Source organism: Plecotus auritus (genome assembly GCF_963455305.1).
Source record: "Plecotus auritus genome assembly, chromosome: 7".
Classification (NCBI taxonomy): Eukaryota; Metazoa; Chordata; class Mammalia; order Chiroptera; family Vespertilionidae; genus Plecotus; species Plecotus auritus.
Window position 1 is genome coordinate 91,209,195 of NC_137774.1, and position 25,861 is coordinate 91,235,055.

Genomic DNA, 25,861 nt, shown 5'->3' on the forward strand with positions numbered 1-25,861 from the left:
TCCTCCCCACCAAAGCAGGTTTTAGTGAGGCTTCCTGGTTGTGAATGTGTGTGCATGTGAAAACTGGTTTCTCTTTTAAAAGGTGTTTGTCTAACATACATATTAAAAAGTACACACATCATATGTATTCACAGGGAACACACTCGTGTAACCTGCATTCAGATAAAGAAACAAAATGTTAGCAGCACCCCAGAAACCCCTTCTTAATCCCTTCTAGTCACCCAGCCTGAACACACCTTGACTCCTAACACCATAGAATAGCCTGTTTTGGAGCTTTATATAAATGAAATCATACAGCATATACACTCCCAAGTCAGGCTTCTTTTGCTCAACATGTTGTCAGTGAGATTCATCCATATGGTTGCATTTGGTTGTAGAGCAGGGGTGGGCAAACTTTTTGACTCGAGGGCCACAATGGGTTCTTAAACTGGACCTGAGGGCCGGAACAAAAGCATGGATGGAGTGTTTGTGTGAACTAATATAAATTCAAAGTAAACATCATACATTAAAGGGTACGGTCTTTTTTTTTTATTTCAATAGTTTTATTCATTTCAAACATTTTAACAAGAAGAATGTAAACACTAATTATTATAATTTGAAACTTCAAAAAATGGAGGAATCATAGCACAATAACATACCTTATATTGAAGATGGCAAAGGCAAAATAAAATTGCCTAACAAAGGAAAGGTACAAAAGCCTTTCAAATTAAACTTAAATATAATAAAATAATTTAAAACTAAAACAAATAGAAAAGAACAAAATGTGTAAACAGTAAATTAAACATTTTCTTTAGTGCAACTTCCAAATTATGCCCGGGGACGTAGATGTAGATGGCAATGTAGACTGGGTTGAAAGGTTTTTGGTCTTTAAAACATCAACTTCAGTGGGAACAGTGTTGTTGGTCTCCTTTTTAGCTAATGCTCTGAAACTGTGCTCTCCAGGGGCGTGTCTCCCTACATCACCACGATAATGTGTCTACGCATTCCCAGGGTGATGTTGGGGGACGCGACTGGGGGCATTACAAGGAGCCTCTGGAAGATTGAGAGGTTGTTCCTTCCACTGAATGGGCAGATATAAATCCGCCCACTCAGAAGAAGGAGCTGTGGCGGTGTTTCCCGACATTGCCATGTTAACACTGCTGCTGGTGAAGGAGCGGAGGGGAGAGCAAGAGAACCCTCCGCTCTTTCGGCTCCGCGGGCGGGATAGAACAGCCGATCGGGCCGGATCCAGCCCGCGGGCCGTAGTTTGCCCACGGCTGTTGTAGAGTGTTCACTCTCATTGCTGTATTAATATTCTGTAGTGTGATTTTTAAAAAATATATTTTATTAATTTTTTACAGAGAAGAAGGGAGAGGGAGTTAGAAACATCGATGAGAGAGAAACATTGATCAGCTGCCTCCTGCACACCCCCTACTGGGGATGTGCCCGCAATCAAGGTACATGCCCTTGACCGGAACCGAACCTGGGACCCTTCAGTCTGCAGGCCGACGCTCTATCCACTGAGCCAAACTAGTTAGGGTTCTATAGTGTGATTTTACTGCAATGTTATTTATCCACTTGCTTGTTAATAGACATTTGGGTTGTTTCCAATATTGACTAATAAGAATAATGCTGCTCTGAATAGTCTTGCACCTGTCTTTTGGTGCACGTATATACACATTTCTGTTGAATTGCTGGTTCAGATGTGTAGACATTAGCTCTAGTAGACGCTGACAGATGCTTTTCCAAAGTGCTTGTGCCAAGTTACAGTGGTAGCGGCAGTGGTGCACGGGATGACGCTTGCTCATATCCCCACAAATGATCGCTAATCCCGTTAATTTAAGAAGGTAGGTGCTTGTGGGGCAGGTTGGCATCAGGTTGCCTGTGTTTGAATGTCAGTTCTCTTCTAAACTTGAAACTTTCAGCAAAGCCAGTTTCCTTGTCTACAAAATGGGTTGAAAACCATGAGGCTCTTATGAAGACAGCCTAGACCAATTATGTTAAGCCCCATAAGTATTAGCTACTTAGAGTTAATTCTCACAACAACCTATTGTATCACTTCACCTCTCAGAGCCTCAGTTTTTCCTTCTGTAAAATGGTGATAAAAATACTAATACCCACATACATACATACACAGTTGAGAAGACTACCAACAAATGAAATTGTGTATTAAAGTGCTATTTTTGCCTGGCCGGCGTGGCCTGGTGGTTGGGCGTCGACCTATGAATGAGGGGGTCAAGGTTCGATTCCCGGTCAGGGCACATGCCCGGGTTGTGGGCTCAAACCCCAGTGTGGGGCGTGCAGGAGGCAGCCAATCCATGATTCTCTCTCATCATTGATGTTTCTATCTCTCTCCCTCTCCCTTTCTCTCTGATATCAATAAAAATATATTTAAAAATTAAATAAAGTACTATTTTTTACTAAGATATAATACACATATGAAATTAATTCCTTCTCAGCCGCTCTTAGTATATCCACAAAGTTGTGCAACCATCACCACTATCTAATCCCACAACATTTTCATCACCATAAAAGAAACTCCATACCCATTAGCAGTCACTCCCCATTTCTTCACACCCAACTACTCCCAACCCCCAGCAAATGCTAATCTACTACTTATCTCTATGGATTTTTAAAGTTCTGAATATTTCTTTTTTTAAAATATATATTTTATTGATTTTTTACAGAGATGAAGGGAGAGGGATAGAGAATTAGAAACATCGATCAGCTGCCTCATGCATGCCACCCACTGGGGACGTGCCTGCAACCAAGGTACATGCCCCTGACCGGAATCAAACCTGGGATCCCTCAGTCCACAGGCCGATGCTCTATCCACTGAGCCAAACCGGTTAGGGCCTGAATATTTCTTAACTTTTGCAAAAGTGAAATACCTTGTACTGGGACAGGAACATAATATACACTTAATAAATGTTATCTGCGTGGGTGTGTGTATGGATAGACAGAGCAACTTAGTAGATAGAGATAACATAAACTCATTCATTCCACAAATATTCATTTGCACTTGAGAGGAAAAGGGTCTATAGAGAGAAATAGATTTGATTTTCACTTACAGGGAATTTGCCATCTAGTGGAAAGAGAGGTATGTGCACCACTCATGGTGAACGCAGAGCAGAATGAAATTAGAGTTGTATTTGAACAAGGGTTGTGCCCTGACTGGTTTGGCTCAGTGGATAGAGCGTCAGCCTGCGGGACTGGAGGGTCCCGGGTTCGATTGTGGTCATGGGCATGTGCCTTGGTTGCGGGCACGTCCCCGGTGGGGGGTGTGCAGGAGGCGGCTCATCGATGTTTCTCTTTCATTTATGTTTCTGACTCTCTGTCCCTCTCCCTTCCTCTCTGTGAAAAATCAATAAAATATATATTTTAAAAAAACAAAGGTTGTGATGCTTCTAGGATGGTTGAGATTTCCTGACATGGAGGGGCATTCTGGGGGACAAATCCCTGAAACTAAGACTGGGAGACAGCCCTGGCTGAGTGGCTCAGTTGGTTGGAGTGTTGTCCCATACACCAAAAGCTTGCAGGTTAGATTCCTGATCAAGGCACATACCTAGGCTGTGAGTTCGATCCCCATTCAGGGCTTGTATGGAAGGAAACCAATCCATGTTTCTCTCTCCCTTCCTCTCTCTCTCTAAAATCAATTTTTTAAAAAACCATCCTCACCGGAACCGGTTTGGCTCAGTGGATAGAGCGTCAGCCTGCGGACTGAAGGGTCCCGGGTTCGATTCCGGTCAGGGACATGTACCTTGGTTGCGGGCGCATCCCCAGTGGGGGGTGTGCAGGAGGCAGCTGATAGATGTCTCTCTCTCATCGATGTTTCTAACTCTCTGTCCCTCTCCCTTCCTCTCTGTAAAATATCAATAAAATATATTTTTTTAAAAAAAACATCCTCAGGTGAGAATTAAAAAAAAAAAAAAAAAGTCTGGGAGACAGGCAGGGTATGGTGTCAGGCGGGATCACTGACACAAGCAGGTTTTACACCCAGACAGGACCTTGTCCTGCACCTTCATGGCCCTGAATGAGACTCAAGTGTAGTGAGAAGCTATAAACACTGAGCAGAGGGAGATAGAGGCCAAATGGGAAAGGAAGGAAGAGGGTGAACGGGATCAGCTCACACAAGCCTGTGCTGTCATCTGGGCAAAAACATCCTGAACCAGCTGTGCCCACTGCCAGGCATGCCAGGCCCCTGGTACCACCAGCTGGCTTGACTTCTCCAGTTGCACTGTGGCTAGAACCATTTTTAAGAAAAGAGGGCCACAGCCCCATGGGTGAAGAAGGCTGGAACTCAGAATCAGGCCTGGTTCTGTTCTTGCTTAGTTGGGGACCAAGTGTATCCCTCTATGAGCCTGTTTCTTCCCCTGTGAAATGGAGGTAATGTTACTTACTGCAATGGGGTTAGAGATGATGGCTCAAAGTGTTGAAAGACAGTGCCTAGGCTGAGGAGTGCACGCTTCCTTAAATGGCCAAACAGAGGCTGGCCAAGGCAGATGAAGCTCACACTCAAAGCCCCAGCAATGTTGGGGGGGAATTTTATATGTAATTTTAATTGAAGATGTAGTCATAAGAGACATCAGAATTTGTGAACTTCAATGCACATATTGTACAGTTTAGTGTTTTTACACCAGGAGGATTGTCTTTTCAGTTCTTAGGCCTCCAAAGGTGCTATCAGGCCAAGGAGGGCAGAAATGGGGTGCAGATGCCTGTTAGGGGCCAATTGGCGGCTTGGAAGGGAAGGAGCGTGGGGTGAGGGACAGTCTCTTGAAAGGAAGAGATTCAACTGGGAGATTTTCTCCTGGAGACAGGAGGCCTGGGGGAGCGTGGTGGAGTGAGCTGGGGATGTCGGATAGCAGAGACTTAGAACCAGAGGTAGTGAAAGTTGTAGGACCCTGAGAAGTCACTGAACTCAACTTCCCATTTTATAAGTGGAGACACAGAGCCAAGGGCCATAGGTGGATGGAAGAGCCGGTCTTTGAGCAGCCTTGAATAAGACAGAGATTTGCCCAGGTTCATTCATAAAATTATGGGTAGAGTAAGGATCATTTCAGGTCTCTGCTTAAGCCAGAGCCCCTGAAGCTAGAAGATTCCAAGGGGCCCTGCTTCCTACCCCTGATCTCCCACAGTGGCCACCAGCTCCTCTTAGCATCATGGCCTGCTCCAAGCATTCCCCAAGTCCCTGGGTACCCAGTGTGGGGGTTCAGAGACCCTGGGACACAGTCCTGCCTCATGGCCCACTGGTCAGGGAAGAAGCCAGACAGATGCATAAAGCATAAGTAATGACCCTGTTGGTCTCTGCGCCAAGGATCCCAAAAGGGCCTCTGAGGGATGCCTCTCTCCGCAGAGGAGGCAGGCTGAGGTTGGTACCTGAGGCCCCCAGAATTTGATAGGGATGTGCAGGGAGAATGCACCTCCCACAGGGAACAGCAGGGAATCAGCGGAGGAGAGCAGCTGGGGCTCCTGGGAACATGAGGTGACTGTTTGGCAGGGACAGGGACAGAGGGTACCCAGCCAAGGGACTGAGGTGGGTGGAAGGGCTGGTTTGTGAGCAGCTTTCAGTAACAATTTCAGCAGGGCCAGGGGCACTGTCATTTGATTGTGGGAGCTTTGGGACCCTGCCATGGAAGAAGCCACCTTATTTATGTAACCACATGTAAGCCACACATTTGTCAAAACCAAAGCAGGTTAGCATTTGCCTCCAGCCTACCCCTGCTCCCCACCAGGGATAGCCCTAGGTGGAAAGTCTGGAATTCTTTTAGACCAGGCTGTGTTGCTGTTCCTCTGCAAGTACTTGGGGATTTTTCCACTCCTATGGACTCTGGTGCCCTATGAAAGTGGGGCAAGAACCCCACCTCTAAGGATTGTTAAAAGTGCCAGAGAGGTGACAGGTGTGAATGCCTCAGACCAAACATCCTGGTTTACGTCCTCAGGGCGAGAGGAGGAACTTCAGAAACAGGAACATAAGCTGGACCTCAGGGTGGGTGGGAGGAGATGGCCTGCCTGGGGGATATCCAGGGGACGATGACAAGGCTCCATCTTGCCAACCATCACCCATCACCACTGGGCCTGACCCTGCTTGGCCTCACAGGATTCACATCCAGCTAACCCTCTGGGGTTCTGTGAAGGTGCAGTGATGACCATAATGGCAACTGGGGGTCCTGAGACCTTCCAGTGGACCAGGCCACACAAGCCTTCTGAGAGGTGGGTGCGTCCAGCTGTGTGGATGACTGAGAGGGGGTGAATGTGAGCTGGGAGATCAGAGGTCAGGAGGGTTGTAGTTAGGTGCGGGGCTTCATGGGAAGCCGTCCCTAGAAGCTGGAACCCCAGGCGCTGAGGTGCTTTCCGGATCAGGAGTGCATGACTGATAATCAAATCCGGAAACCCATTTTGGGTGAAGTAGGGGCGGTTCTGCCAAGACTCTACATGGTCACAGCAGAAGGAAAGGCGTTTGGGAAGACAGGGACCTCCTCCTGTTCCAAACTGTAGACTCAGGAGCTCCGCAGCCCGCACCTACGTAGTGTTTTATATTAATTTAAGCCCCGCCCTGTCGGTCCGCTCTGGCGCGGGGAGCCCTGCGGCCCCGCCCCGTTGAGCGACCTACTGGGACCCAGGGGCAGGGCGATGCTAATGAGGGCTGTCTGGCCCCCGCAGCCTTGCCGGCGGCTCCAGCGAGCCCTGGCGAGGCGACCGCCGCCATGGCCACGGCCGGGGCGCTGGCAGGTCTGGCCGCGGGTTTGCAGGGCCCACGGGTTGTCCCCAGCGCGGACTCGGACTCAGACACAGACTCGGAGGACCCGAGCACCCGCCGCAGCGCGGGCGGGCTGCTCCGCTCGCAGGTCATCCACAGCGGTCACTTCATGGTGTCGTCGCCGCACAGCGACTCGCTGACCCGGCGGCGGGACCAGAAGGGGCCCGTGGGGCTCGCCGACTTCGGGCCGCGCAGCATCGACCCCACACTCACCCGCCTCTTCGAGTGCATGAGCCTGGCCTACAGGTGAGGGCGGCTCTGGGACCCGACGGCCTCGGCCCTCCAGGCGGGACCGCACGCTGAGGCCCCGGACACCCGACCCGGTCCCAAGCCCTGGTCCCCGACTGCTCTCGGAGACTCCGGCCACATCCTGGACACCCTCTTCCCCCACCCCCGAGCGTCCTCTCACCCTGGCCCAACCTACTGATCTCAATCGGGCCTGCGTACCTTCCGGTTCCCATCCTCACGACCATCTCTCTTCCCAGGGCGCAGACCTCCACCTCCGTCGGCCCACCGCGGGCCCCCTCCCCATCCCCACTCCTCTGCTCCCAAAGAAATGCCAGAGAATCCCTCGCGCTCCTGGGATCCTAGGCCATCCTGCCACTCCCACCCTCCACCCGGGGGCCACTCCAGGCGACCACCTGCAGCCTTCCGCTCCCTCCCTAGCAGCCCCGGCCCACACCCACTCTATTCCTGCGCCCTCGCCGTACGCCTCGCGTCCGTAGTTGTCCCAATTCATAGCCAATTGTCGATTGAAATCCAGTCTCTCATCCTGCACAGCCCTCACCCCAAATTGCTGGGGCACCTGTTTTTTGATCTGCTGGGTCGATGGTGGCTGGAGAGGGTGCCCCAGGCGGACCCAAGGGGGCGCAGCTCACAAAGGTGCCCCGCTGTCGCCGGGCAGGGGGTGCTGCGAGCCGGAGAGGCTGATGCCGGGAGGCCTGGGCTCGCCTACCCGGTCTCTTAGAGGCTGAGCGCCTAATCCTGCCTAGAATCCCTGCTTGGCGCTTCTCAGAGCGCGCCCGCCGCCCAGCTCCAACTCCATGCCTGTGTCCCAGGGGAGGGCGCGAACCCGGGTCCTGGCCCAGTGCCCTGGAGCAAAGTTCCCGGGAGCTGAGAGGCCAGGATAAATTATCAACCGAAAACCGTAAGGGATAAAGGAGCGGGTGTGGTGGTGGTGGTGGGGGGGGGGTCGGCCGGCTTTGATCTTTTCTCTGCAAAGATTCCGCTTGCTCCGAGACACTCCTCCCCTTCAGAGAACTGTTGTCGGGCTGCTCTGACCCGGAGCCGGAGTTGGGGTGGGAATTGCGGGGGAGTGTTGCCCACTCCCAACAGCTGCCTCGCAGCAGCGACCCCATTGGCGGGAGGCGTTGTAACCTTGGCCCTCAAGCTCTGGCTTCGGGCCCGGGTCATGTTGCAACCTGATCATCTCAGGCGCCAGACCAATGTGGAAAGTTCAAATTCCCATCCCTCCCCCAACCCCCCACCCCCACCCTCATATCACACACCGCCTGAGCAGGCCATCTAAGGTCCTAGTACACCAGGTGCGGGCACCCCTCCTCCCCAGGCTCCCTCAGCCCCCCCCCCCCCCCCCCCCCCCCCGCCATTTCTCACCCATTCTTAACTTCAGCTTCCCAGGTTATATTACACACACCTCTCTACCTGGGCTGGCTAACACCCACCCCTAACCCCAGACCATGGGTGACCAAAAGGGGAGGTTCAGAGGAGGTGGCAAGGTAGGGGCAGAACACATTCCAAGAACTGCCCCCACTGAGAGGCTGACTGGAAGCTGGTGTGACTCCAGTCAGGGGCAGCTGGGATGGATAGAGCTGTGCTTTCTCCCTAAACAACCAGAAGATTCACTCCCTCAGGCTGCCCTGGTTGGCCTTATGCTCCAGGGATGGAAGTGGAGCCTTTGGATTCCCCCATTTGGTAGAGAAAAAAACTGAGGCTCAGATTGGGATTGTGTTTTAGCCCTTTAGACCCCTAATTATTGGGGCTCCCTGGAGGGAGAGGATTGGGGAAGCAATCTCTAGGCCGGTGTCCCAAGAGAGTGAGTGGATGGGAAGGGACAGCAAGGCAATGGGTCCAGAGGTGTTGGGAGGAACTGGCCAGCTTGACCGGGAGGAGAGCCTGTGGAAGCCTGGCCAGCTTTCACCCTCAGAAGGGCAGGGTGGGCAGAGGAAGGACTTTTCTAGGAGGAACCCCATGTTCCATGGTTCTTTGGGTGGAAACTCCAGGGAGGCAGGTTCTGGAAGTCCCAAGCATACACTTTGTTCATGGAAAGAGCCATGGAAAGAATGGCCTCAGGGAAATGGGGGAGCAAGCAGGACCCTGTCTGGGAGACTCTAAGGGAACTGCTATAAGGTAGACATGTGTGGGAGTAGGGGGAACTGAACTAGGAGTTCTGTTCCCCATCCCATCCCCAAGATTTCCAGATTTTCTTCTGGTCATAAGAAGTCCTTGAACCCTGGCTTCAGGCTTTTTGCTCCAGGTTGCCCCCCCCCACCTCCCCCAGGAGCCAACAAGTTCAGCACAGACTTTCCTCCTGGGCTTAGATTTTGTCACTGTCTCATCTCCTCTAGTCTTACCTGGCCACAACACTATAACCTAGAAGGAGGAAAGGCAGGCAGGCTGGAGGTGGGGCACTGGGTGACCAGAGTGGGCTGGGAGGTTGCTGGGATACAGGCAGGGGCAATAAACTTAGGAGGCCCCCCACAGCCCCCCAGGTGCCACAAAAGAAGCTGGCCCAAGATGTGTCTAAGTGCTCTCCCATTTCTCTAGACAGATGGTGTTTATCTAACTTAGGAGGGAGGGGGCCAGCCAGCGGGCCTGTGCACTTGGGTTATGTACTCTATTTGGGTAATGAGGCCTGATGTGCCCTAGGGTGGCAGTTCACCCCTCTCCCTATTCCAAAGCAAACACAGGAACTTGGAGACCAAAGAGGAGAGGAAACCCAGTGACCTGTGCACCCAAGGGGCTGTAGGAGTCAGACTGCCACCTACCTGTCCCTTACCCCCTGGATTAGAGAGAGGCCCCTCGACAGAGCAGGCCTGGTGTTCTGAAAGACTAAGACTAAGCCTTGAGGCCTCAGCCTTCTATGTGAATAAGGGTTGGATAAGGGTGGGCCAGAAGGGACTGGTATACAACCCTGGCTTGTGGATCATGAGGAGGCAGTGATGAGCAGGGGTCTAAGACCCTGAACATCTTGACCTCCTCGGTCAGCTCCCTGGAGGTGGCAAACTTGGCCTGTGCCCAGAGGACCCTGAGAGGCAAGCTCCTCATCTGTGTAGAGCCTTTTCATCTCATGAATTTAATTGACTGCTAGGGTTAGGTTTAGGGTCAGGATGCTGCCTCCCCGCTGCTCACCACTCCATCATCCTAGATGCCTTCCTTTGGATCTGAATGGTATTGTCTTGGGCACACCCCTGAGAAGGGGCATACCTTCCAGCTAAGTCCAGATTGCCATTCTAGGATTTGGGGCTGGGCAGATACCGGAAGGGCAATGAAAAGGCAGTGGCTGGCTGCTTGGAGGCCACCTCTCCTTGCAGACAAACCTTACCCATCCCCTTGACCTAGGGAGCCAGCAAGGCTGGAGAAAAAGAAAAAAAAAAAAAAAAAAAAAAAAGCCACAGGGCCTGGTGAGTCTCTGCCATGTGATCTTGGGTATGTCCCTCTCCCTTCCTGATCCTCAGTTTCCTTCAGTAACAGCTGTATCTAGCTGGCCTACAAGACAGTTGCTTGTAAGGCCACTTGGTAGTATTATGAAGATTAAGCTAATCAACAGGCTCCAGTCCTGGCTCTAGTTCTGGTAGTAGATTAACAAGCAGCTCTCACCAAAGAACACAAGGTCCCCTAGTGGGGACCTGGGAGGGTATTTTATTACTTTTTTTGTTGTTAATCTTCACCTGAGGATATTTTTCCATTGATTTTTTAGAGTGGAAAGGAGGAGGAGAAACAGAGAGAGAAACATTGATGTGAGAGACACATCAATCGGTTGCCTCCCTCACACACCCAGGGCCAGGGATCGAGGTATGTGCCCTTGACCAGCATTGAACCTGGGACCCTTCAGTCCGTGGGCCTATGCTCTATCCTCTGATCCAAACAGGCTAGGGCTGAGAGGGTATTTTAAAGCCTGACTTTCAAGGTAGGAATTTCAGGCAGGTTACAGTGAGGGGCAGGATTTGAGAGGGTCCCTCAAATTGCCCACCATAGATGAGTGCCTAGTGCTTGTGTAGAGCCAGCCTCTGCAGAAGCCCCTTTCCCCACCCTAAGCCCTGACCCATCCCTCTCCCTCTGACAGTGGTAAGCTGGTGTCTCCCAAGTGGAAGAATTTCAAAGGTCTCAAGCTGCTCTGCCGAGACAAGATCCGCCTCAACAACGCCATCTGGAGAGCCTGGTATATCCAGTGTGAGTGGGTACCATGGGCCTCCCCCAGCCCAAGGGCTGTGGGAGGGGATGGGGGGTTGGGAAATGGCTACCCAGGAATCCCAGCTTGCACCAACAGAGTGTTTTGGGAGTATCAGCACAAGCACCCCTGAACAGCTTCTGACCCCCAGAGAGTCTTGGGGAATGACCCTGGCACTCTCTAAGAGTGCTCTCCATTGTAGAGTTGGGCACAACAGAAGTCACCCCTTAGAAGTCCTAAATTGGCCTGAGATTTGGGAAACAGTTCAAGACTCATTCTGCATCCAGTAGTGTAGTCAGGTGCTTCAAATGCCAGGTTAGAGCCAAAACCGGTTTGGCTCAGTGGATAGAGCGTCGGCCTGCGGACTGAAGGGTCCCAGGTTCGATTCCGGTCAGGGGCATGTGACTTGGTTGCGGGCACATCCCCAGTGGGGGGTGTGCAGGAGGCAGCTGGTCGATGTTTCTCTCTCATCGATGTTTCTGACTGTCTGTCCCTCTTCCTTCCTCTCTGTAAAAAATCAATAAAATATATTTAAAAAAAAAATGCCAGGTTAGAAAGAAGTGTTAGACACTGTCTGGGCCAATTCCATCACTTGGCAAAGGATCCTGCATGGGTCTCTTCCAGCCTTTCATTAAAGTCCTTACTGAACTCCCACCAAGTGACCCCATGGAGATTTGGGGGGATAGGGCCCAGAGAGGCCACATGGTAGAGTCGAAGGACTCCAGAGTTACTCAGAGCTGGTTTCCCACCCTGTTCCTGTCACTTGCTGGCTGTGTGACTGCAGGCAAGTTGTCTAAGCTCTCTGAACCTATTTCCTCATTTATAAAATGAGGCCAATAGCCCTACTTTTCATGGTTGGTGTGGGGATAACGGGTCTGAACAAGCCTGGCACCAAGTGCTCAGTAAGTGATGGCTGAAACTGAGGTTCCCTTGAGATCATAGTCATTCATTCAGGGATACAAGACCTCTTCTCCTTCCCCCTGGCAGGACAGCAGAGGCTGAGAAATATCAGACTAGTTGGCCCTGTGTTGGGACCTTGTCCAACTTAGTTAGGTCCTGCTGCAGGATCAAAGGCTGTGCTGAGCTGGGAACACATAGCCCAGGAGGAACCAGTATTCTCTGTACCGGCCCCACGAGATTCCACCTAAATAGAGAGTGTTTTGGGTTATTATTCATCTGTGTGCCCAGCACTTTCCTAAATCATTTTATTTGAGGCTTCCTAGCGCCCCTGAGAGATAGGTATTATTACCCCCATTTTATACATGAGAACGTGAGGCCCAAAATGCAAGTGACTTGTTCAGGGCCACGGAGTATAAAAAGAGCAGAGCTGTAGCTGGGAAGTCCAGGGCTCTCCAACTCCGAGCCCAGTGCTCCTTTTATTGAATCTTGCTGACTGGCTTCCAGTCCTCACCTGAGAATGGGCCTGACCAAACCAGGGAGCTGATAGACCAGGGGAATCAGTATCACTATCTGTCTCCCCTTTCCTACAAAGCTGGATGGGTGCAAACCCAGGGTCCTCACCCAGACAGACTGTGGTCTCCAGCTGTTGTACAAGTTGTTAGAAGGACCCCAAGTTCTGAGTCATACAAAGGTGGGTTTGAGTTAAGTTCTAATATGCCCCACTATGTGAACTTTGCAAAGTCCCCAGCCTCCCCTAACCGAAGCTTGCTCATTTATAAGGTAGGCATGATAATAGGTCTTACTGCTGAGGTCTGCTGTGAGTTTTCGATGTGATCACATCTCAGCAGCAGGCAGTCACATACAAGGGCTCCCTGAGAGCAAACCCTGGGGTCTCTCTCTATTGTGATAATAGCAAGAGTATAGACAGGCAGAGAACAAATGTCAGGGCTCCTCCCCCTCCCTGAGCACCAAAGATTTGGAGGTGGGCTTCAGAAAACGGAGGGGGGAATGACTGCTGGAGGGCTGCCTGGCTCACCCCCCAGGCACCTGCCACACCCCTCTGCAGGCTCCAGGCCTCCAGAACCCCTTCTTTTCCCCAAACTCATCTCAGTCTCCTCTGAACTCCCAGAGCACTGTGCCCCTTTCATGGGCAGAATCTCCACCTGCCATTAGCTCATGCTATGTGTGTGTTTTCCTCATCTCGACCACCAAGCTGTGAGCACCCTGAGTCATCCCTGGATTCTGACCCAGCTATTATCCCAGCATAGGTGCAGGGGCTAGGTTGCTGCATGAATGGATGAATTTTTCATTGTTAAATAAAGCCTGCCCCACCTCCAGGTCACTGCCCTTTTGTCCAGAGCACAGTGTCCCAGGGTGGGGGAGGAGAGAGTAGATTGAGCCTGCTCAGCCCTGACTCTGGGGGCCCTGGGCAAACTTACTCTTTTCTACTGCTCATTTCCTCATCTGGAAAGCCAGGGACAGATGCTTTTTGAGACCCTTATACCCCTGGAGTCCACATACCTAAGGGCTTTCCTTTTGTCTTCTGTCCAAGCAAGCTCAGCAATCCTCCTCAATCTCATAGGGATCATTTTGGAGAATGTCCTTTAAGTCAGAACTTTGTTGACGGTCCCAAGAAATGTCATGTTCAGGTGATCCCCCTCTTCTGTGTCAATTGTCCCAGAGGAACTTCACTCAGGGCTTCGGCAGGATGGGCCCCCATGGACACCCCTGAAGTCCTTTGTGTCAAGAATATCAGAAAAAGTCACTGCTCAGGGTTTTGAAGTCCTTCTGTGTGCCAACCTCTGTGTCAGATGCAGAGATTCTGGGCTAAAGGGCACAACTCCTGCTTGCACTCCCAGCGGGGAGGCCAGCATTCAGAGAAATGGCTGAGGCAGGTGAAGATCTAGGCAGGCATAACCAGGGTGGTTCCGAGGAGGGGAGGTTTTCTGGAAGAGGAGCTGCTCTGGGCAATCAAGGGAGGGGCTTTCCATGTAGAATAAAACCAGAGGGTAGTCTGCGGGGAGGGGTGGGGAGGAGCTGTTTGGCTTCCAGGTGGGGCATTAAGGAGACAGAAAGGCAGGAAAAGCAGTGGAACTAGACCTGGAGGGCTTGGAAGCCACTCAGGGGTGTGGACTTCATCATGGAGGTTTAGGGAGCCCTGGAGGGGTTCAGGCTTGAACTGTGCTTTAGGAAGAATTGACCTGGCCGCAGTAGGAAATGGGCTAGAGAGTGTGAGACTGGAGTCAGAGAGGTCTAGGTGAGAAATGACAACAGACCAGAGGGTTACAGTGAGAGTACGGGGAGGGGGAAGGGGACACTGGAAGAAATGTCACACATCCTCGGGATTGAGATGGCTAGTCCATGGATTAAACAGGAACTGGGAGTCAGTGCTGGAAGTCCAGAGGAGGCACGGGCTGGAGAGGGAATATCCCAGACATCTGAGAGTGACAAGTTTTGGGACATCCTAGTGTAGGGTCCCTAGCAACTGGGGAATGGGTCTGAAGCTGGAAAGGGGTAGGATGAGCGTGGTTGGGAGGTGGGCATGGGGGTAGATGCTGAGAACAGAGGTGAAGACGAGACTGGGAGGTACAGAAGTGGAGGTGGTAAGTGACGTGCTTGTTCTAGAGTTTGAAGGGAAAGCAAAGGGGTGAAGGGGAAAGCAAAAGGGTTAGCTTGTTGGGTAGCATAGGGAAGGAAAAGTTTGGGAGGTAAAGGAGAACCTGGAATGTGTTTAGAGGCAAAAAGAAAAGGGCATGGAGAGAGATCAGCATTGGAGACAGGGAAGGGAGTGGAGGAGGTGAAAAGGGGGCTTGGGTAGGTGGCCTGAAGTGGACAAGGGGTGGTTCTCTGAGATCACACTGGGCAGTGCCAAGGAGCCTGAGGCAAGGGCCAAGGGCTCGGGGCCCTTGGCCTGCCAATCTGACCAGGATGTTCTAGAGGCCAATCTGACCAGGATGTTCTAGAGGCCAATCTGACCAGGATGTTCATGAGGCAGCTCACTCCCTTTGGCCCCAATCCCATTCAACAAGCATTGCTTTCACACCTACTGGGCTGGGTTAGTTTCAGAGGGTTGCATAGAAGAGGGAGATGAGGTAGTGCTAGAGAAGAAGGCAAGAAGGCTTCCTAGAGGAGGTGACACTTAATCTGAACATCAAAGGCCAGGCAGCATTCCTAAGGGTGGCACCTGAGTCCCAGTCCTCTGGGGGTGAAAGATAAGGGAGCTGAGCACCCCTGACCTGGCCCCCTTCTTTAGATGTGGAGAGGAGGAAGAGCCCGGTTTGTGGCTTTGTGACCCCCCTGCAGGGGCCTGAGGCTGACGCGCATCGGAAACCGGAGGTAGGTGAGACTAAGGGGACCACCGCCCACCTGCCTCCTCACCAAACCCGGCCCCTCCTTCGGATCCCTCCCTGCACTGGGCGAGAGGGGCCGGCAGAAGGGGATTGGGTGAGGGGTGAAATCAGTGCTACCCCTCGCACTGAGCGCCCTCCCGGTCTTCCCCAGGCTGTTGTCCTGGAAGGAAATTACTGGAAGCGGCGCATCGAGGTGGTGATGCGCGAGTACCACAAGTGGCGCATCTACTACAAGAAACGGGTCAGTGGGGACCCCGGGGGAAGCGCCAGACTTTTCCCCTGCCGGTGCTGGCCACTGCTGCTCTTGGAAGAGCCCAAGGAGGAGCCCCCGCCCTCCGTTAAGACCCAGGCTGACAGCGCCACCGTGTGGGCATAGGATCTTCTCGCAGTCTCCTTACTTCCCCGGGAGGAGGAGCTCCTGAAGGGAAGTGGGGGTCCCTTTGATTTGGTGGAGCTTCTGAGTAGAGGAGGCCTTGGCTGGGAGTGATGGAGGAGGGGCAAGAAATCCAGTGTCCACGTCTGTGTGTTCCTGCAGCTCCGTAAGTCCAGCAGGGAAGGGGATCTCCTGGCCCCAAAGCAGGTGGGTGTTCCCTGGAACCAGAGAATTTACAGCGTCCCTCTGGGTGGGCAAGGCAGTGGCGAAGGGGGGAGGTGTGAGGGTGGAACATGAGGGAAGACCCTAAATATAAGGCATGGCCTCTGTCCTCTGGTTGATTAATTGAGCCCTTCTCATCTTGCAGCAGTGGTGGGAATACCCTAAGGCTCTGGTTGACTGAGCAAGTGGTGGGGAGGCATGGGGGAATAAAGGGTCCTAAAAACTACCCTATGACCCTGGCAGGAACAAGTATAGGAGGCAGGAGGCAGGAGGCGGTACCCTTATCTCCCGATCTAGCTCCTATGGGCAGTTGTTAGAGGCCAATGGGGTGACCCTAGTCTTCCAGGCAGTAAACTGGGTCCACCAGGGAGAGGTGAGGACTGTGCAAAGAGAGGCTGTCTGGCTGGCTGAGGACTTCATCCCCCAGGCAGGGGGTGATATGGAAGGGCCAGGGGAAGGGGGAGACCCCTCTGTCCCCAGTCTGGGGAGGAGTAGGAGCAGTGGAGCCCTCAGGCTGCTACTGCTGGCTCTGTCTCCCTAGGTGGAAGGGGGATGGCAGCCACCAGAGCGATGGTGCGAGCAGCTCTTCTCCAGCGTGGTGCCTGTGCTGCTGGGGGGCCCAGAGGAGGACCCCGGTGGGCGGCAGCTTCTGGACCTCGATTGCTTTTTGTCCGATATCTCTGACACGCTCTTCACCATGACTCAGCCCAGCCCCACACCCCTGCAGCTGCCCCCCGAGGACGGTGAGGGCCTGTACCCAGGAAAGGAGGCCTGTGAAAATGCAGGCAGCCAAGGGAGGGTGGCCGGGGACAGCTGTCCCCATTCCACCCTTCCTGCTGCTCCTGACGTCACCACTGCCCCCTGCAGCCTACGTTGGCAATGCTGACATGATCCAGCCGGAACTGACACCTCTGCAGCCCAGCCTGGATGACTTTATGGAGACCTCAGGTGGGGCACGCCCCTCCCCTGGAGTGGAAGGGCAGGGTCAGTGCAGGAGAGCCCCGGGTTGACCTCAGGCTAGTTCTATGCCCCTCTGGGAGGGCAGATGGTCTGAGTGACTTCTGAGGGATTTTCCTGGTGTCCCTTTGTCTGGCCTTGGGGTGAAGCTGGTGTGGCTTTAGGTGAGAGCAGGGCCAGACCTGGGTAAGGATCAGGGGACCAGGGTCATTGAAGCTTCAGACTCTGGGAGCTGCCAGGAAAGCAGTGGATGCTGGGACTCTCTCAGGGGAGAGAGGGACTGATTTGTTTGAATTGATTTATTTACGTAATTCATTAAAAAACTATTTATTAAAGAACATTTCAAACACACAAACAGAGTTCAGTAAATCCTCATGTAACTATTACTGATTTCAACATTTATCAAATCTTGGTCAGTCTTATTTTATCTAGACCTCACCCACTTCTCTCCTCCTATGTTATTTTGAAGAAAATCTCAGGAATTATATCTGGTAAAGCATTTTTTTAAGTTGTATGTTTCCCTGTCCCCCCTCGGACCCCAGGGCCACCAGGTCACAAGAGTATGTCCTTCCAGAGATGCCCATGTCTATATAAAATAAGCACACACAATAGACTCTTCCTCACATTGCTTTTCTTCACTTAGCTATAGATCCTGGAGACTGCCCCTGATATTCAGACATTTAGGGGCCTTCATAGCCATTTAGTGATCAGGTAGACATTGGGTCTCAGCCAAGGCCTAGGGGGCAGAAAGGGCACTCCTGGGATAAAGGCTTAGCTTCGGTGACCCCCTTCACTCCTTCCCCACAGGGTCCCTGGCCTATCAGTCAAGAGGTGGAGGCCTATAGGGCGGGGACTAGGGAATGAGGAACCACCCCCATCCCTGCCTCAGATCTGGACAGGGGTGGGGGCTGAGGGGGCAGAAGTGTTGATGGCAGTGCCCTGGAAGCAGACCAGCCTGGGAGGGCAGCCGCCCTGTCTGGGCACACAGACCCCTGCCACAGGTAGGAGCTCAACTGCCCCCACCCCGGGATCTGGGCAAAACCTGGGGCCAAGAAGTGACTTCTCTCAGCCTAGGGTGGCTACTGGGGTGGGGATGGGGGGCAAGTATGGGCAGCCTATGGTAAGGGATGTCATGCAGAAGAGGTGGCTATGTGGCCTCCTCTAGTGCTCTGTGCATTTGGAAGGCAAGGAGCACTGGGGTTACCGTGGCTACAGCTGTGATTGTCCCCAAGAGCTCCTCCCTTGAGAGGAAACCCATGAGGGGGCTGGTGAGGGGCGGGTTCAGTGAGGGTAAAGGGCTTGGTGAGGGGTGCTCAGAGAAGGAAAGGGAGCTTGGATGAGAGAGGGGCTCAGAGAGAGGATGGTAGGTCAGTGGAGGGAACCGAGGCTAGGGAGGGACTCAGTGGGTGGCTAGGGCTAGCAAGCAGCTTCTCTCGAGGCTGGGTGGGGACATGCCCACAATCTCAGATAAGGGGGTGGTGGTGACTCAGTGATGAGTTGGGCTCACAGCTCCATGAGGCCTGCCAAGCCCTGTGGCGACAGCAACAGCATGGCGCAGGGCCTGCTCTGTGGCCCTCAGCATCCTGGGGCCAGGCCCAGGACAAGGCTGGCTAGAGCCCAGGCTTCAAGGGGTGTAGTGAGGAGACCTATGAGCTCTGGGGGCTGGGGAATGGAGGACCAGTGATTGCTCACCCTCTGCCACCCAGTCGTTCATTGAAAGGAGGCAGCAGGACAGTAAGAATATCTCTTATGACTGTGTGGCCAAGAAAACACACACACACACACACACACACACACACACACACAGAGAGAGACATGGGCACAGGGCAGATATGCACACATCAAGCACCTTACATCAGGGCAGGTACACACAGACTTACAGCTACAGACAGTGGGACAGACAGGGAGGGAGACAGATGCTGCCTGAGACCATGCACTGATTTGCGGAGCCAGCTGCCCTGTCACATGTGAGTCCCAGAGTCACAAGAGATGTATACACAGGTTTGACGCCCATCAGGCTCAAGGTTTGGTGTGATCCTCTCTGTCTCATTCCTGGGTCTTCTTTAAGGGGGCCTTCGGGGGAGAGGCCTTTCTAGCTCCCTTGGCTGGGGGGCTGGGGCCCACCCAAGGCCAGTGGGGTCAGGTCTGACCAGACAAGGAGGCCTTGGGAGCTGGTGCAGACTGAAAGCTGACCAGGGTCAGAGAAAGGTGCCCGGAAGGGAGCGGGTGGGCAGGCGGCACCCATGCCCGGGATGTGGTTAGGCCACAGGCAGCTGCTTCCCAAAACCAGAATAGCCTGGGGCTTACACAATCCGCACCTCAAACAATCTGACTGCCCCCCACCCCCAGTTCTTCCAGGCTTTCCAGAACCCCTCACTCCCTCTCTGAGCCCATTCTCTGACCCCTGCTATCGCCCCCTTAGCTCCTTCACCCCACTCTTGGATTCTACTATTGAGGTCCCATTTGTTGACCTTCCAGCAAACCTTGTCCCAGACACACTGACCTTCTGACCCCTCTTACCCCTAACTCACCTCTTGAACTTGAGTCACTCTGGGGCTCCTCCCTTGGACCTCGCCCCTTCCCCTCCCTGACATACTCTATTATCCTCCCCCACTTCAAGTTCCCCAGCCGGGGTGGTAACAGGAGCAGACAAAGGGAGGGTACAGCCCTGGGGATGGGAAAGGGGGCCTCATGAGCCAAGTGTGGTGCTTTGTTGGAGGGCTACTTCTGAGGTCCTGCTCACAACCCTACACAGTCCCCTGCTGTCTCCCACTCAGGCCCATCCCACCCAGGCTTATGTTGCTGCTTCCCCTGAGTGAGACAGAAACTCTCACAGTTTCACAATCTCCTGTGGAAGCCCCCCCTTCCCCCCTGTCCCAGCCCAGCCTGAGGACAGGGCACGAGGCCCGCTCTCCTCCCACAGCTTCCAGCTGCCACGGCCTTAGCCCTAACTGCTGCCACCCTGTGTGTCTGAATTACAGATTTCTTCACCAACTACCGCCCCCCTCAGACAGCCACGCCTTCAAACTTCCTGGAGCCCCCCAGCTTCAGTCCCATGGCTGACTCCCTTTTCAGCAGTGGGATCCTGGGCTCAGAGGTGCCCCCCGCCTCCTCGGGCATGATGCACCTCTCAGGGCATAACCACCAGCAGGTGAGTTCAACCCACCCCACCCAGCCCTACCTAGCTCACCTGCCCATGTCCAGGAGGTATTCTGGGTACTTTCTGAGGGCCCAGTCCTGTGCTTGTTTGGTCCACTGGGTGAGACTGGAGGGGAGAAAGATCCTGGGAGGGTGCAGTTCAGCTGGAGAGGAAAGCTCCTCCTGAAGCAGAACTGACAAGATGGCTGGAGGGAGTCGGGCTGAGGGCAGGAGGAGCATGGAGCAGGCACCACCAAGGGCTGGGTTGCTGTGGAAGGCTTCCAGGAGTGCGGGGAGTTCTGGGCCTTAGTGTACAGTTCGGGTTTGGACAGAAGAGACCAGTAGAGGGCAAGTCAGAGGGAGGAGAAGCTCAAACGAGTGCCTGGAGGCCGAAAACTGAACATGTGTGTCTAGGAAACAGTGACTACCATTTTGGCTCAAGAACTCCCAGACCCAATTTGGATGTTGTCTACCTGCTGTTTGGTTAGATGCCTTTCCCTCCATCATCAGACTTTTCAGGCACTGTTGTAGTTATTAGTGAGGGGTCTCTCTCCTGGAATAGACAGTGAGCTCCTTGCTGGAAGAGCTATGTTTTGTTCACCACTGCATCTTCCATACCTACCACTGTTCAAGCACATGAACAGCACTAGCTAAATGATTGCCCAATGATGGAGCAAGTGAGTGAATGAATGAGTGTATGGATGGATGGGTGTATTGGTGAATGGATAGATGGGTTGCAGGTGGGGCTAGATACTTAAATGAATTGGTGTATATATAGGTAGGTGAGTGGTTGGTTGGATGGATGGAGGAATAGATGAAAGAATAGTTTGGTGGATCAATGAATGGGCTAGTGGGTGGATAAGTGGCTAGTCAATGCATGGTGGATGAATGAAGGAAGCATAGATGGTTGGATGGATTGGTGCATAGGTTAGTACCTGGTGGGCTGTAAAAAGATGAACTAGCTCATAGATGATAGAATAAATAGGTAGGTGGATGGATGGATGGATGGAAGAATGGATGCATAAATTAGTTGGTGAATGAATGAAAGGTCAGGAAGACTGATGCTCTTTCTCATGCCTAATTTATGCATAAATGTGTTCCACTCCCTACCCTCATTAGATTATAATTTCCCTGCTGTGTGGATTAAAGGGCAGGGATCATTTCTCTTATCTCTCCCAGTGCCCAGTCCAGAGCCAGGGCAGGAGGCTCCCTGGGTGGCTATAAAGGCCAGCTTTCTCCCCTGCTCTCTGTCTGTCCCCTCAACCAGGCTCGGAGAAGCTGCCCTGGCTCCCTGGACTCCAGTGTCTTCCTGAGCTCTGACTTCCTCCTTTCTGAAGACCCCAAGCCTAAACTCCCTCCCTGTCCCACACCCCCACCCCTCCTCCAATACCCTGCCCCTGCCAAAGGGCCTGGCCTGGAGCCCTGTTCCCTATCCCTCTTCCCTTCCATGGCTCCACCCCCTGCTGTGCTGCAAGAAGAGCCTCTCTTCTCTCCCAGATTCTCCTTCCCAACAGTCCCTCCTGCGTCAGGAGGGTCCCCACTGCCTGCTCCCACAACCTTCCCACCTACCCCACAGTCTGGCACAGGCCCTGCCCCCACCCACTTCCCCATGGACCTTCTATCCTCGGGGTATCCAGAACCCCCATTTGGGCCTCACTTCACAAAGCCCCAAGGGTTGCAGCCCAGAGGCAAGCCCCCTACCCCATCCCCTAGGGAGCGGAAGCCCAGCCCTCGGACCTTGGCCCCTGCCATTGCTGGGGGCAACAATTCCTGCCTCACACAGCTCCTCACAGCAGGTGAGATAGAAGGGGCAGGGTTGATAGAGGGTGAGATGGGAACCAAATGTGGAAGTGGGGAGCCTATGGGTTCAGAGGGTAAAGGTTAAGTGGCAGACTCAGCTGTGGGGACAGGGTGGTGAGGATTTAAGGACATGAACCCTGAACCCGAAAGGGGTGTGGGCTATTAGGAGTGGAGGGATGGGGTCTTAGGAGATAACCCCGAGAGAACTGTCACAGTCTGCTTGTACACAGCCAAGCCTGAGCAAGCCCTGGAGCCACCTCTTGTGTCCAACGCCCTCCTGCGGCCCCCAAAATCCCGGGTAAGATGGCAGACTCTGGGAGTGGAGGGGAGCCTCAGAGCTTCACCCCAACTCTCCATCCTTCTCCACCTGAGAGCTTCACCCCAACTCTCCACCCTTCTCTTCAGGAGACGGTCCCTGAATTCCCCTGCACCTTCCTTCCCCCGACTCCGGCCCCCACACCACCCCGGCCACCTCTGGGCCCGGCCACACTGGCCCCTCCCAGGCCCTTGATTGTCCCCAAAGTAGAGCGGCTGTCACCCCCAGCACCCAGCGGTAAAGAGGGGTTGCAGGGATTGGAGGACTCTAGGGGTTGGAGGGAGGGGAAGGAAGAAGGGGGGACTATATCTGGGGCCAGGACAAGAGGGACAGGTCAATGGGACCTTCTTTCCTGTGTTGGTCTGTCTGTGGGTCTGTCTGTCTCTGCCACAGGTGGTGAGCGGCGGCTGTCTGGGGAGCTTAACTCCATGCCGGGCCCAGGGACTATGAGTGTCCGAGTCTCTCCGCCTCAGTCCATTCTAAGCCGGGGTCGTCCAGACAAGGTGGCACTATCCCCTCACCCTAAGATCTCTTTGCTACCCTACGCCCTCCCACTCTCCTTCCTAGGCTCACCCCACTTTCTGCCCCCCCAAGACTGAAAACCGGCGTATCACACACATATCTGCGGAGCAGAAGCGGCGCTTCAATATCAAGTTGGGGTTTGACACCCTGCATGGGCTGGTGAGCACGCTGAGCACCCAGCCCAGCCTCAAGGTGAGCCCCCAACCTAGGCTGTTACCCCCTCTTCATGAACCCCCTACATAAGACCAAATCTCAGGACCCTCCAGATACTCGGTTATCTCCTCCCACCTCCCCAGTGCCTGAGTGGGTCCCAGCACCTGACCCCACACTGGTGGTGCCCACAGGTGAGCAAAGCAACGACACTGCAGAAGACGGCCGAGTACATCACCATGCTGCAGCAGGAGCGGGCGGCCTTGCAGGAGGAGGCCCAGCAGCTACGGGACCAGATTGAGGAGCTCAATGCTGCCATTAAGTAGGCAGAAACCTGCAGGTGCTGGGGCAAGGGGGGCCAGTTACCTGAATCTCAACCTCTGACCTTCTCCATGACCCCAGCCTATGCCAGCAACAGCTGCCAGCCACTGGGGTGCCCATCACACACCAGCGTTTCGACCAGATGCGAGACATGTTTGATGACTATGTCCGGGCCCGCACACTGCACAACTGGAAGTTCTGGGTAGTATCCTCACTTTGCCAGTGGCTGGGTGAATGCTGCAGCCAGACCAGATTGTGCCTGGCTGCAGGCTCAGCTTTACAGGCCAGGCAGGGTCTCAGAGCTGCTTCCAGGGGAAGAGACTCCAGTTCCAACCCCTCCTTCCAGGCCTTGGCATCTTGGCCAGCAGGATTCTTGGCCAGTGATGGGCTGGGAGCAGAGGGAGGATCCCCTGGGTGGGGTGGCCATAGCCCTGCCTACAGAAAGTCCCAAGGGAACTTGGGAGAATCTAAGCTCTGAGTGGCATGAGCAGGCTGGACCCTAGGCAAGACATGGAATTGCTTACCCCCTTACCTAATCAAGCTCTTGACTGAGCCAGGGCAGGAAGCCTAGGAATGTGGGATAGTCCAGCTCAGAAGAAGGGCCATGGCGGAGCTGAGGCAGTTAGCTGGGCAGGCCTTGGCAGGATGAGAGGGCGGCTGCAGTGGGGGTCCTTGGGGTTCAAGGCTTCACTGTCACCAGGCCTTTCCCCTGGTTTGGGCCAGATGTCAGGGCTACATGTGAAGTGGGTGAGGATACTGGCTGGACAACAGGCCTGTTCCTTGACCTGGGCCAGTTCAGCATCCTCATCCGGCCTCTGTTTGAGTCCTTCAACGGAATGGTGTCCACGGCAAGCTTGCAGAGCCTCCGTCAGACCTCGTTGGCCTGGCTGGACCAGTACTGCTCCCTGCCTGCTCTCCGGCCAAGTACGTGAGCCACCTACCTGCCCAGTGGGATGTCCAGGCCTCAAGGCAGAGGATTCCACTCTGCTCAGACCTCAGGTGCAGTCTGCCTTCAAAATAGCCTAGGGTTTTAGCCATCCCACCATGCTTTCTGGATGGTTCCCCAGCTACCAAGACACTACAGACAGTCTAGCCAACCAGCATCTTCCCCTACCCTGTTGTCTTCAGCATCCAAGGGTAGGGCCCTAACCACAGGAGGCGCCTTTCTCTTTCCCCAGCTGTCCTGAACTCTCTCCGCCAGCTGAGCACATCTACCAGTATCCTGACGGACCCAGGCTGTATACCTGAGCAAGCCACACGGGCAGTCACAGAGGGCAAACCATTATAGTGCTGACCAGACCCTGCCATTCACTCAGCTGCCCTGGGGACTACTTTCCTTGGACGTGGGCTCCAGACACAGCTTCTGGGCACTCCCTTCCTGCCCCAGGCCCTGGTTGTCCCCTTTCCTGAGAGTTAATCAGGCCCCTAGCCTCTTCCCACCTCCTGGAAGTCAGAAAACACTGAGTTCCAGTGTCTGCTCTGCCAGTGACTACACTGTGATGTAGCGGACTCATACTCCATCTTTGGACCTCCATTTTCCAGTCTGCAAAATGGAGGTGAGGAAGGTTCAACCAGATGATGATCCCAAGGCCTTAGCAGCTGTGACACTTGGGGCCTAAACTGGCAACTAAAAGAACTTGAAGGAGAGAATGGGAAGATCCTATTCCTCTGTCACTCCCACCTGCTCCCCACCATGTAGAGCACATGCCTCTGTTTCTGAGCAGAGAAGCAGAAAAGGGGGTTCTCTCTGTTCCTTCACTGGTAACCTGGGGGCGCTGCAGGATAGCATCCCTGGGTGGATGAAGCCTAGAAGTTCTGGTCTCAGAAGAACACTAGCAGGGGTGGTGGCCAAACCAAGGCAGGCATCGTGTGTGTGTGTGTGTGTGTGTGTGTGTGTGTGTGTGTGTGTGTGTGTTTTGTAGAGAATTCTTGACCAATAAAAACAAACTGTCAGGGATGGTCAGCGTATCTTGCTCTGGAATGGAGAGTCGGTTGGCAGTGGGAGGTGGCTTCTGAGCTGGAGAGCCACTGGAGGGCTATGACTAGAGGTTGGACAAGATTCGATATTAACTTCTTCTGAACAGGATTCCTCTGAGTGCCAAGTTGAGAATAGGCCACCATGAGGCAATAGTGAAAGTAAGGCAGCCGGATTTAGGCTGTTGGCTGTCATCCAGGCAGAAGATGACACTCATCTTGGCAATCCTCCCTCCATGGCCAGGAGAGGGTTCATAGAGGCTCACTACTTTCCAAGGTGGAAGATGGCAGAGCTGGGATCCAGGAGTGGAGGTGACAGGGCCATCCATCAGAACCATCCAGAAGGAGAACGTGCTGCTGCAGAAAGCAGTGTCATCCCCACTGTGCAAGATGTGCAAGCAGACCGGATGGCCACTTGGCTGGGATGTCTTAGAAGGAACTGATACTTCAGATGGGAGTTGGGGTAAAATACCCTAGTACTTCATTGATCCTTTCATTGATCCATTGAACAAACATTCCTGAGGGCCTGCTGTGAAGCAGGCGATGTCGTGGCTCTCGGGATTCTGTTCACTACTGTACTCCTCTCATTGAGCTGACCATTCAGGCCTGGCAAGTTTGAATCCTCTCACATCTCAGAACTTCTGGAGGCATTTGCAGGATATAAACACAGTCTTTCATGGGCTTTTCCCTTCTC

The 25,861-nt window shown here is 53.5% G+C and overlaps 1 protein-coding gene across 8 annotated transcripts in view; it reads left to right on the forward strand.

Moving 5' to 3' along the window:
• The window catches only part of MLXIPL (MLX interacting protein like), a 56,366-nt gene extending 31,214 nt beyond the window's left edge, over window positions 1-25,152 (forward strand). The window contains exons 1-17 of one of the 8 annotated variants that reach the window (XM_080681800.1): window positions 6,618-6,982; window positions 11,040-11,146; window positions 15,298-15,380; window positions 15,546-15,635; window positions 15,930-15,974; window positions 16,531-16,732; window positions 16,857-16,937; window positions 19,928-20,097; window positions 21,352-21,880; window positions 22,115-22,182; window positions 22,290-22,437; window positions 22,594-22,703; window positions 22,795-22,914; window positions 23,067-23,194; window positions 23,275-23,398; window positions 23,988-24,117; window positions 24,372-25,152. In XM_080681800.1, coding sequence (XP_080537926.1) covers window positions 6,684-6,982; window positions 11,040-11,146; window positions 15,298-15,380; window positions 15,546-15,635; window positions 15,930-15,974; window positions 16,531-16,732; window positions 16,857-16,937; window positions 19,928-20,097; window positions 21,352-21,880; window positions 22,115-22,182; window positions 22,290-22,437; window positions 22,594-22,703; window positions 22,795-22,914; window positions 23,067-23,194; window positions 23,275-23,398; window positions 23,988-24,117; window positions 24,372-24,481 — 2,544 coding nt within the window. In that variant the 5' untranslated portion in view covers window positions 6,618-6,683 and the 3' untranslated portion in view covers window positions 24,482-25,152. Of the gene's footprint in view, window positions 1-6,617; window positions 6,983-11,039; window positions 11,147-15,297; window positions 15,381-15,545; window positions 15,636-15,929; window positions 15,975-16,530; window positions 16,733-16,856; window positions 16,938-19,927; window positions 20,098-21,351; window positions 21,881-22,114; window positions 22,183-22,289; window positions 22,704-22,767; window positions 22,915-23,066; window positions 23,195-23,274; window positions 23,399-23,987; window positions 24,193-24,351 lie in introns of those variants that run through there. The other 7 variants (XR_013961289.1, XM_080681797.1, XM_080681801.1 and 4 more) reach the window with 7 other exon arrangements.
• Window positions 25,153-25,861: the final 709 nt, after the last annotated feature.